This window comes from Dreissena polymorpha, chromosome 13 (genome assembly GCF_020536995.1).
Source record: "Dreissena polymorpha isolate Duluth1 chromosome 13, UMN_Dpol_1.0, whole genome shotgun sequence".
NCBI classification, from domain to species: Eukaryota; Metazoa; Mollusca; class Bivalvia; order Myida; family Dreissenidae; genus Dreissena; species Dreissena polymorpha.
The window spans coordinates 22,990,376-23,003,221 of NC_068367.1; the positions used below are offsets into that span (position 1 = coordinate 22,990,376).

Consider the following 12,846-nt stretch of genomic DNA (forward strand, 5'->3'; position numbering starts at 1 on the left):
AAGAAAATGCTATGGATCTCTGCTTTTGTTTGTTTGTTTTTTTTTAGGTTTTTACTCTTTTCAACAGTATATCAGTCCTGTCAGTTAACCAACTAACTTTTTTCTTGGGTTTGCTGGTTTTACTATTACTAAGTACTCATTCATTTCACTGACAACTGCCCTACTTGATTCAGGGGTGGGAGAGATTGGTGGTGTAAAGGATTTCATGACAAATCCCTACACAAGTTTGGTGGTCATGCGGGGGATCCAAATCAAACATGCATTCCTCGTATTTGTAGTCCAGTGCTCTACCAACTGAGCTGTCTGTCTTTTACCTATAAATAAACTGCCACACTGTTTTTTACATTTTCTCGATCCGTTCGGGATAAGTTGATTAATGTAAGGGAACTGCACAGGGTATCTTTGGATGACATTTTAGGCACATGCATAAAGCCGTGTTTTCCCAGACCACGGCTTATTTCCTTAACCCCTGACCTTTGTTTCTTTCAGGGCATGCTGGTGAGTCTGTTAAAGCTGCCCCCCAACCTGGCCTCCGCAGGAGACTCTGGGTACGATGCCACCAGTGTCACACTGAGCTCCCTAGCAACCGTCGGCATGGATGATAATATCGGTATACATTTCACACATACAAAAGATAGACAAAAATAGTGGTACATTTTTCATGTGTACATGGGATTTTTATGACCCAGGGTCGAATGATCAGGGGTATATTCTTTTTGGCCTGTCTGTCTGTCTGCCATTGTGTGTGTCTGTTCAAAACTTTAACCTTTGTCATAACTATTACAATATTGAAGACAGCAACTTGATATTTGGCATGCATGTGTATCTCATGGAGCTGCACATTTTAAGTGGTGAAAGGTCAATGTCATGCTTCAAGGTCAAAGGTCAAATATATGACTTCAAAGCGGTGCAGTAGGGTGCATTGTGTTTCATAAACACAGCTCTTGTTAATGTAAAATCTATAAAAATCCACGTTCTGTCATTAAGAGTTATGCATTGTAATGCTGAGCTCTGATTTTCAATATTCCCTCTATACATTCATAGTTCATGTAATTGCTAAGATTCCTAAATGATGACTGGCTTTTTTTCCATGATTAAAATGGGGAAATTCTTTCTTCTTAAGTCAAATTTCTTATAGTGGACAGGTGAGAACAGATCTAAGTCTTTGAAAAGGATCCCAGTCAAATATTAAGAAAAATTAAATTCATTTTCTGAAAAGTGAAAAGCATTGCATTGGTTGATGATTTGCAAAGTTGAATATTCTGTGTTTGTATTATATATGTAGTAATGCATTTGTATTATATATGTGTAATGTGTATCACAACCACATATTAATTAGACTAGAATAAACCAAGAAATAGCTCAACAGTTGTTATAGAAATGGACATTTTAGTTTGTGAATTCATGCTGCAATGTCTTTCATTATATGTGCCTTGCTCTTTAACCCTTTGCATGCTGGGAAATTTGTCGTCTGCTAAAATGTCATTTGCTGAATTTCTTAAATTAGCATTTTCTTTGATTTTTTTTCAAAGAATACTATCAGAATAGCAAACAGTTTGGATCCTGATGAGAAGCCACGTTCTGTGGCATCTCATCTGGATCCAAACTGTTTGCAAAGGTCTTCAAAATCCGGTTCCAGCACTGGAAGAGTTAATGCATGTGCATAAAGTGTCATTCCAGCTAAGCCTGTGCAGTCTTCATAGGCTAATCAGGGATGTTACTTTCCATTTTTATTGTAATTTTTGTTTAAAGGAAGACTCCATATGAAAATTCAGTTTAGGCGGTCCCTGATTAGCCTGTGCGGACTTCTTAAGCTTATCTGGGACAACACTTTAGGACCATGAATAAAACCTGTTTTCTGAGAGCGTTATTCCTATGTTTCAGATGATGATGAGTTTGATGACCCTCCCTCACCTACTGGGATGCTGGGGAGATGCAGGGCCATTTTCGACTATCAGGCAGTTGAACATGGGGACCTCGCCATTCACACAGGTAGGGCTTACTTGAAGCAATATATCTGTTATTATACCTTCACAAGTAGTCCCTCTGTTGGTTGGTTGGTCCGGCTTCAAAAGTTTTATAAGTTAACTACTTCCACATTTCTCAAGAAATTAATTTGAAACTTAAAATATATTATCACCATGAAGAATAGATGTACAATTTATTTATTATACACAATGTTCACACACAGTGATCCTCTTATTTTGTTACTGCTTTTGAAATGTATGCATCGTATGCTTGTAAATACTTGCATAAGTATGCTATCGCAGGGAGGAGCTATGTACATGTGTATGTTTCGGCAGTCTGTAGGTGCAGTTATTTGTCATCATAAAATCATATACATTTGTGGAGTTAACTTCTTCCACACTTATAAATCAATTGAATTGAAACCTGAAACATGTCATTTCCATAAAGTGTAGATGTGCAACAATAAAACAAAAATGAAATTTGTACCAGAATAAATGTATATTTTGAAAGGGAAAATGCTTGCAAAGTGGTTATTTAAAGCTTTAGTGCACAATGCTTTAAGGTGTTAAAACATGGTCACAAACAGTACACACCATACCATGTTAAATTTCAGTCATGCAGGGGTTCTGAAATATTTTAAGAGTCTACTTGTCCACGGACAAGTTGGACCCACAAATTCACTTGCTGTATCAAAGAAGTACTTGTCCGTACTTTGAAGATGAATAAAGGAAAAGATCATTACTAATTATGCAAATATTACAAACATACACGTTTGTTAACTTCTATTTATAATATTTTTGCAAACACCGGCAACTTTTTCAGGCTAAGGGAAATCAATTAGCCAAGACTCAACAAATTCTCATTTCCGCTTGGCGTCGTTGGCTTTATCATATTCATACTTGGTTTTTCTTTTCTTCTTCGATGCAAAACTGATTTTATCATTGGTCTGATTCTCATCATGGCTTGACATTGAAGTGGTTTTATTAAAAAAACACTAATGTTTGCTGCATGTCAGTAGAACATGTATGCGGCGATTTGCTACATACGAAACATGTTATCTTATGCGTGGTTGACTGCTGCTATACACATGTGTGCTGGTTTCTCTACAAATAATGTTATCTTATGAGTGATTGGCTGTTGCTATATACGCCTGGACTGGTTTACTACATTAAATAATTATTATCGGAAAATGCCCTACCTTGCAGTTGCGCCAGTCCGCAGATTAATCATTAGCTACTTACATAAACTTTCGTTTTTGATTTTCGGAAAATGTAGTAGTTTAGTTCTCCAAAAATGTTGACCACAGAAAGTTTACTTGTCCCTGGACAAGCCAGCTTTGAAAAACTGCTTGTCCGGAAGGGGAAATTGATGACTCGGACAACTCGGACAGGTTATTTCAGAACCCCTGTCATGTGATATTGATCATTAACCCTTAACCACTTAGATACGTATACATGTATTTTGACATTTGTAGTCCCTTAGAAATTTAATTTTAATTAAAGACCTTTCTTACTAGATTCAAGTTTTCAAGGCTTCATTTCCAACCCTTAGATACTGATCAGCAGCAAACAGCATAGAAACTGATAAGACTGCGAGTTACTTGCAGGCTGTTCTTGTTTTATGCTTTTGCACATAGCCATTTTCACTTTGCTTGTGAGTGGGCAAGGGTTAATCTTATGTTTCCCAATATGCTTTAGATGACATCATCAACATCACAGAGAAGCTTGGAACTATTATTATATTTACCTTGACATTAACTACATGTTTCACAATGGTTTAGATGACATCATCAACATCACAGAGAAGCTTGACACTATTATTATATTTACCTTGACATTAACTACATGTTTCACAATGCTTTAGGTGACATCATCAACATCACAGAGAAGCTTGGAACTATTATCATATTTACCTTGACATTAACTACATGTTTCACAATGCTGTAGGTGACATCATAAACATCACAGAGAAGCTTGGAACTATTATTATATTTACCTTGACATTAACTACATGTTTCACAATGCTGTAGGTGACATCATGAACATCACTGAGAAGCTTGGACCTATTATTATATTTACCTTGACATTAACTACATGTTTCACAATGCTGTAGGTGACATCATCAACATCACAGAGAAGCTTGGAACTATTATTATATTTACCTGGACATTAACTCCATGGTTCACAATGGTTTAGATGACATCATCAACATCACAGAGAAGCTTGACACTATTATTATATTTACCTTGACATTAACTACATGTTTCACAATGCTGTAGGTGACATCATAAACATCACAGAGAAGCTTGGAACTATTATTATATTTACCTTGACATTAACTCCATGTTTCACAATGCTGTAGGTGACATCATGAACATCACTGAGAAGCTTGGACCTATTATTATATTTACCTTGACATTAACTACATGTTTCACAATGCTGTAGGTGACATCATAAACATCACTGAGAAGCTTGGACCTATTATTATATTTACCTTGACATTAACTACATGTTTCACAATGCTGTAGGTGACATCATGAACATCACTGAGAAGCTTGAAACTATTATTATATTTACCTTGACATTAACTACATGTTTCACAATGCTGTAGGTGACATCATGAACATCACTGAGAAGCTTGGAACTATTATTATATTTACCTTGACATTAACTACATGTTTCACAATGCTGTAGGTGACATCATCAACATCACTGAGAAGCTTGGACCTATAATTATATTTACCTTGACATTAACTACATGTTTCACAATGCTGTAGGTGACATCATGAACATCACTGAGAAGCTTGGACCTATTATTATATTTACCTTGACATTAACTACATGTTTCACAATGCTGTAGGTGACATCATAAACATCACAGAGAAGCTTGGAACTATTATTATATTTACCTTGACATTAACTCCATGTTTCACAATGCTGTAGGTGACATCATGAACATCACTGAGAAGCTTGGACCTATTATTATATTTACCTTGACATTAACTACATGTTTCACAATGCTGTAGGTGACATCATGAACATCACAGAGAAGCTTGGAACTATTATTATATTTACCTTGACATTAACTACATGTTTCACAATGCTGTAGGTGACATCATCAACATCACAGAGAAGCTTGGCAATGGCTGGTGGCAGGGTGAGTGTAACGGCAGGTCAGGTGTCTTCCCGGAGAGTTACGTGCAGGAGCTGTGAGCGAGGGTGACGGCAAAAAGGGCACAGAGGTCGCGAGTATAACTTCCACTTTTGTGTTCGAACATTGGAGTAGAACGGATAACGTCCCGTGGATTATCCAGCTGAACATTGTGATATTAGATATTTGTTAATGTCTACTGTGCAATTGCTGGTGAAACCATTCCTTGACCCAAAATAAAGTTGGGTAACAATGAAACTTATGTTATTAATAAATTGTGGTAATTTTTTATGTATTTAATAGGAAAAGTTAGCGACTACCAAGCTAGTTTCAACAAATAATCAAAACAGTGAAAAATCCTACAAACAAACAAACAAACAATAGTTTTATTATGCTCCCCCAATTTTTTGGGGGGGTAGCATATAGTTGCCGCTTCGTCTGTCCGTGTGTGTGTCCGTCCGTCCGTGCACAATTCTTGTCCGGGCTATTTCTCAGCAACTAATGACCAGAATTCAATGAAACTTTATGGGAAGCTTCAGTACCAAGAGGAGATGTGGATATTATCAGTGGGCTCTGGTCAGATGATAATTTACAGAGTAATGGCCCTTTGAAATTTTCCATTAACTGTACATATAGTGCAATTCTTGTCCCCCCAACTACTAGATGTTTCCTTTTATCTGAATATATAGTGCAATATTGTGACAAAAAACACTTTGGGGAGCATCACCTGTCTCCGACGGTTTCTTGTTATAGTTGTAGTTAGATTAAAGCAGTCTTTAAAGGGAAGAGTTTTCTTGATTTAAGTGTTAAGTCTTAGAAAAAGTTATTGAAAACATGCCCAGGGAGCTCTATTTAAAGGATTTTAATAGATTATTTGGTTCATACAACCCTTTATGTAAATATTGAATTCAGGTTACCTGAAGTGGAACTTTTAGATCAAATGTTATATCTGAAAGGATTGGTATAAGCAAATACACAATTATAAAACCGCAAGGTAACCATAAATTCTAGCTTGTAAAAGAGAGAAAGAATATGATAAATGAAACTACCACATACATTTAATAAATGATATGAATTAAGAAATCCATTTTATTTTAAATCAATACAAACCTAAAATATTGTAATGTTATTTTCTTGTGAACTCCTGTTGACAGTTCATGTTCTAAGTCTTAATAATTAATTGTTTCCTCAGTTATATCAAATAAAATGGGATCAAAAGATATAAGTAAAGCACTTGAATATCAATCTTTTGCAGTACTTGATCAAATACAGAACATAATAGGAAAAAGGAGATATTAAATAGTTCAAGGAAAATACATGGTGTTGTCTTAGAACACATAAAAGCATTGCTAAAAACTAATAGAACAAGAGCTTATGGGAAATATTTTCTTGTTTATAAGGATGTGGCCGCATTGTATCCAGTCCTTGTTTATCATGTATAGCACTCCTAGAGTTGTGTCACAGATATTGTAGTTTAGCATTCAATGATCAGAGTGTTTCATGTGCTTGTGTTCTTTTGATAAACTTGTTTTTTTTTGTTTTCAAATTGGTCTAACTGCCTCAGTGTAAACTTACTGCTAAACATTGCTTATGTTGTTTACCATTTTTACCATTAAAGCAATAACTTTCATTTCAATCCTATGTGTTACCATATGTATAATCTCTGTGGTTAGTATGCACCTGTCTATGTTACGGGAAGCGGACTACGACAACGAGCAAGGCCTGGTATAAGGGAGATAACCCTGGGTTATGGTTAGGTTAGGGTTAAGGTTAAGGCTAACCTCACCCAAACCCGACCCCTTACCCTAACCCTCTTACCTCCCCATGCACTTTACAATACCAGGCCTCGCTCGTTGTCGTTGTCTGCTCCCCCTATGTTACACCCTGCTGAGTGGTAGCTGGGGGCACAAGCAGAACTTTGGACTTACAGTGAGTCGACAGGGGTGTCAATTTTCGTATTATTCTGCATTTCAGCTGACAAGGGTAGATTTTGAGATCAATGAAAATCCGTTTTTTTTTTGTTTTTTTTAGGGGGGGGGGAATTTTGTTTAAAAGGGCTATCAATTGAGAACAAAATTAATTGTTAAAGCTTCATTGTCTTTGCGCTTGATACTGATTTTGCCCGGTATTTTATTTATTTATTTCTGGCTAGCCAATGGAACAGACATGAACGATAACTGACGGAAAATCGTCACTACTTTCCGAAATTCTTAAAAGTAAAACGTTTCACATGTCCACCATCATGAAATAGTCTAAGTGATTGATAAGAAAAGTAAAGCAGTTCAAAAGCATATTTTAAAGCAATATGTTAACCAAATTATGTATTGATTACATATTTGCTAGGTAAATGGTTTTCATTTTTTGGCATTCAAATGGTAAGCACATTTTATATCATGTGCAAAATACACAGGTTTTATGGATTGTTGTTTTTGGATACAGCATTTGGCCGATTTAATTTATTTTTTTGATCCATTATAAACAAACCTATAATGATGAATACACATGCGGTGATGCAGAAGGTCTGATTAATTATATTTTAGATAGTGTTCACCAGAAATTGCAACTAGAAAAACTACAAAATAGCACAATTAGAGAGGGCTCGAGGGGGGCATTGCCCTTTATCTCCGTTGGGGACCTGCGATCCCAGAGGCCCGGCTTAATTTTCCGGATTTTCAATGGGGACAATTGTCACCCCTGGTCGATATGGGGAATGTTTGAAGGGGGAAACACTCTGGTTGGATTTTTACATCAGAAATATTGTCTGCTGCGCACTTTGAAACACACTCCTTTTATATAGATGTAAATGCTGACTGGACTCAAGGGTTTAGAATAGACCTTTAGGGTTGGGTAATAGACCACCGCTCCCTACAAGCCCCGCCCCCACTTGCTGACTGGACTCAGGGGTTCAGAATAGACCTTTAGGGTTGGGTAATAGACCACTGCTCCCTACAAGCCCCGCCCCCACTTGCTGACTGGACTCCGGGGTTCAGAATAAACCTTTAGGGTTGGGTAATAGACCACCACTCCCTGGAACTCAGGGGTTCAGAATAGACCTTAAGGGTCGGGTAATAGACCGTCAATCCTTACAAGCCTCACCCCCACATCAAAATGGAATAAAATCCCTTATTCCCCCCCCCCCCCCCCCCCCCCAAAAAATAATGTTTTAATCAATGTATAAAGGGATAAGAATTAAAGATATCAAAAGAACTGGATAGTTGTGTTACAGCGTCTGTGTGGAGAGATATCAGTATCATTTTTAGCTCGGCTGTTTTCGGAGAAAACTCGAGGCATTGTCATAGCCAGCTCGCCGTCCGCCGTAGGCGTCGTGCTAAAACCTTAACATTGGCACTAAAATCAAAGTGCTTCCACCTACAACTTTTAAACTTCATATGTAGATGCACCTTGATGAGTTCTACACGCCACACCCATTTTTGGGTCACTAGGTCAAAGGTCAAGGTCACTGTGACCTCTAAGAAAAAAAGAATTCTGACAAGCTTTCGCAGCCGATCGTGGCACCCGTCATACGGTGCTCTTGTTTTTATAATGTCATGCATTTAGTAGAGTAGAAACTTATGTACCTGGTTATTGTTCATGTTTTTTATATCATGTGCAATATATATACCTCTATGAAATTACCATTTGTTCTGTAGATGCAGTTTTTTTTTGGTGAACATTGTGTTTATTAAGGTTAACGTTTTCATTCTGCTTCCATTGTATAAACAGATCTGCAGCATGTTATTACAGGTTGTGCATTTTACATTGTGACAACAAATTAATTTTTCTATGAAATTTGAAGATACATTGTAAAAAGTTTCACATAAAGGTCAGGTTATTTTTACTAAAATAAAAATAAATGAGGCTTATCAAGGACAACACTTTCCACTTTTTATGGTATTTTTTGTATTAAAGAAGTCTCTGAGCAAAAATTCAGTTTTGGCAGAAAGTTTTGTCCCTGATTAGCCTATACATTCCTCACTTTACACAGATGCATTAAACCCCATTTTCACAGAACGAGTCTAAATTATTTTGCCCAATAGCACAATTTGTATGCATTATTGCCTTTGTATTGATGATCAGGTCTGAATGGCTGTTTCCACTTCATCCGATAGTTGATGTTTAGAGATGATAAAGGGAAGTTTAAATAGACCAAGGGCTTTACCTGAGCACGCTTATTAACAAATATAATCATGTTAAATTTTCAGGACTTATGCATTTTAAACATATTTATGTTGTGTTTCTCACGTACTGTAGATATTATTGTTAATGGGATATTTTATATGATTGTTATATATATAATTTACAATGGTTTAGGCTCGTGTTACTGCTTTGTACAACACACTTACTGAATTTTGGCATTCATTGTTTTTTTTACTGCCCATGTTGAGGTAAAGTCTTATGTCTGAGTTAATATCATATGAGACAAGGGGCCAAGTTGTTATAACATTGTGTATTACTCTATTATAACTAACAGGAAGTTAGATATTAGCCCCTTTTCCAATATTTATATGGTTATTGATACAATTTTGTTTAAATAATCCCCTTTTAATTTGTTAAAATATCCCACAAACATTGGTCCCTTCAAAAGCGTTGATGTATGCATTGTAGTCATGCACAACATTATCTGATTACATGGTTAACTGTAGGGACCTGTCTCGTCAAAGATCTTGCAGCACAATTTAAGTTACAACTTTCTAGTTCAAAACAAAGACCATAATGATCAATTTGTTTATACACACAAAACAAACATGGATTTAATTTGATTTCCTGAAATGCTTTCAGACAGAAGTTGTCTCTAGTGTCGTGGAATCCATCAATATAGTCAATGCATATCAATTGCACTTCTTAAATTTGTATGCCCCCGGATCGCGGGCATATTGTTTTTGGCCTCTGTCATTCTGTCCGAAAACTTAAACCTTGGTTAAAGTTTTGCGATAACTTTTGCAATATTGAAGAGAGCAACTTGATATTTGCATGCATGTGTATCTCATCATGAAGCTGCACATATTGAGTGGTGAAAGGTAAAGGTCATCCTTCAAGGTCAAAAGTAAAAAAAATACAATTCAAGGGAAGTAATAAGCTTTAAAAGGGAGATAATTTCTAAACCTGCCAAATGATATATTGAAATTTTATTTCAAAGCGGCGCAATAGGGGGCATTGTGTTTCTGACAAACACATCTCTTGTTTATTATAAATTAAATATGTCATACAAAATTAATATGACTGGTCCGATTTCTTTTTGTATGTCATGGGCAGTATATTGTAGGGGTTGCTCTCCTTCTACTACAAATTAATGTCAACCAATTTCTGCTGAAAAGGGATACTTTAAGTTGTTAACAGTAGATTTTGTTTTATATGTATCAATGTATATAGCTTCTGTCAGATTTTTCTTTACTTTGGTAGATTTGATCTGATTAGGGTAGAGTTGGATAGGTTAGCTTGTAGAATGGTTGACAACTCAAAATTTGCATAATAAGCACAAATCCTGGTCCAGATAAATGTAAACAAATGAACTGAATAGAGTAACTTTACCCTTTCCCACTTGGAAGCAAAGTGAAAATGGCTATGTGCAAACAGCATAAAACCAGAACAGCCTGCGAGTATCTCACAGTCTGTTCAGGTTTTATGATGTTTGCTGCTCATGAGTATCTAAGGTTTTGAGATGAAAAAATTAATTGATTAAATGTAGCTTTCTAAGGGACTAAAAATGTGTGAAAATACATGTCTAAGTGGTAAAGGATTAACAGGTGGAACATTGACTGCTGAACTCTGTGGTTTGTATCTGTATAGTATATATTTGCATAGGCTTCAAGGCTTTAACTGGGCACTATTTCTTCATCTCATGTTCCATACAGTAATAAAAACATTATTTTACATGACGATCAAATGTGTTTTTTATTTCAAAATTAATTACTAGTGTTAGGTCCATACACAAATTATTTTACTATGAATGACAACTTGTACAAGAATATTTAAAATGTTACAGTTTTTTAATATTATTGATAAATATTGTAGCAATAAATATGCTATATATAATGCTTTTTAAAAGTTTGCAGCTCTTCATATTCATAAATTAGTAGTATATTATATTTATGCCCCCCTTCGAAGAAGAGGGGGTATATTGTTTTGCACATGTCTGTCGGTCGGTCCGTCTGTCGGTCCATTCACCAGATGGTTTCCGGATGATTACTCAAGAACGCTTAGGCCTAGGATCATGAAACTTCATAGGTACAATGATCATGACTGGCAGATGACCACTATTGATTTTCAGGTCACTAGGTCAAAGGTCAAGGTCACAGTGACTCGAAATATTAAAATGGTATCCGGATTATAACTCAATAATGCTTAGGCCTAAAATCATGAAACTTCATAGGTACATTGATCATGACTGGCAGATGACCCCTATTGATTTTCAGGTCACTAGGTCAAAGGTCAAGGTCACTGACTCAAAATAGTTAAATGGTTTCTGGATGATAACTCAAGAATGCTTACGCGTAAGATCATGAAACTTCATAGGTACATTGATCATGACTGGCAAATGACCCCTATTTATTTTCAGGTCACTAGGTCAATGGTCAAGGTCACCGTTACTCAAAACAGTAAAATGGTTTCCAGATGATAACTCAAGAATGCTTATGCCTAGGATCATGAAACTCATTGGTACATTGATCATGACTGGCAGATTACCCCTATTGATTTTCAGGTCACTAGGTCAAAGGTCAAGGTCACACTGACAAAAAACGTATTCACTCAATGGCTGCCACTACAACTGACAGCCCATATGGGGGCATGCATGTTTTACAAACAGCACTTGTTTGTTTTATAAATAGTGCAAATCAAATTTAAAAAATCTTAAACTTATTTCTATAAGTAAATATATAAAGACTTTATAAACTTATAAACTTCTTACAGTATTACTCAGGATTTGCTCAGCTTTGTTAAATGATGGATTAAGTATTTATTCTTGTATTGTATTGCTGATATAAATAACCAAACCGTTCAGACTGTCCCAAAATCAACCACAAAAAGACATTCTTAAGAGTAAATTTAGTGTTCTTTTTCAGTACGAGTTTTTGGAAGTTGAACTATGCATCATGATTAGGATTACGTTAGAACATTTGTCTTCATAAATCACATTATACTAGTAAGATGGACATGCTTACATGCTGCAAGGTTGCTAGTAAGGTTGATATTATATAATTATTTAATCTCATAAAGCCTTTCAATGCTGCCTATAATTCTACTTCATAATTATATTGTAATTTTATATTTGTATAATTCATTTTTACCATGTGGATAAGGACATGATTTATTCTTCTTTGTTGTATATTATAATTATTCTGTCACTTAATATATTTTCATGCTGAACCGTTTAAGAACACTCAATTATTTGATGTCATTTGTGCCTGTGATTATAATGTATAAACATGTGGAAATAATAAAATATTTCTATAATAATGGTACAAAATTTATTGAAAAATGAATCTATTGTATGTTGATATGTTCATGATCTGTGTAACTATTATTTTATTATATTATTGAAAAAATGTGTGTTTTGTTTATTGGTATATAGTTTTGTTCTTTTTAATATTTATAAATACCATGAATGGTCAGTGCAAAGCGGTTGGGGCATTATAGGAATGGAGTTTTTCTTTCTTTTTGCCCTTCACACTTTCATGTTTGCTCTATATCTCTTGACAGATCTTCATGAAACTTGCCACACATGTTAAA

At 35.6% G+C, this 12,846-nt stretch overlaps 1 protein-coding gene across 2 annotated transcripts in view; it reads left to right on the forward strand.

Moving 5' to 3' along the window:
• LOC127855115 (nostrin-like) overlaps positions 1 to 5,502 on the forward strand; it is a 53,290-nt gene extending 47,788 nt beyond the window's left edge. The window contains exons 14-16 of one of the 2 annotated variants that reach the window (XM_052390491.1): positions 490 to 610; positions 1,885 to 1,992; positions 5,077 to 5,500. In XM_052390491.1, coding sequence (XP_052246451.1) covers positions 490 to 610; positions 1,885 to 1,992; positions 5,077 to 5,180 — 333 coding nt within the window. In that variant the 3' untranslated portion in view covers positions 5,181 to 5,500. Of the gene's footprint in view, positions 1 to 489; positions 611 to 1,884; positions 1,993 to 5,076 lie in introns of both variants that reach the window. The other variant, XM_052390490.1, reaches the window with a different exon arrangement.
• Positions 5,503 to 12,846: the final 7,344 nt, after the last annotated feature.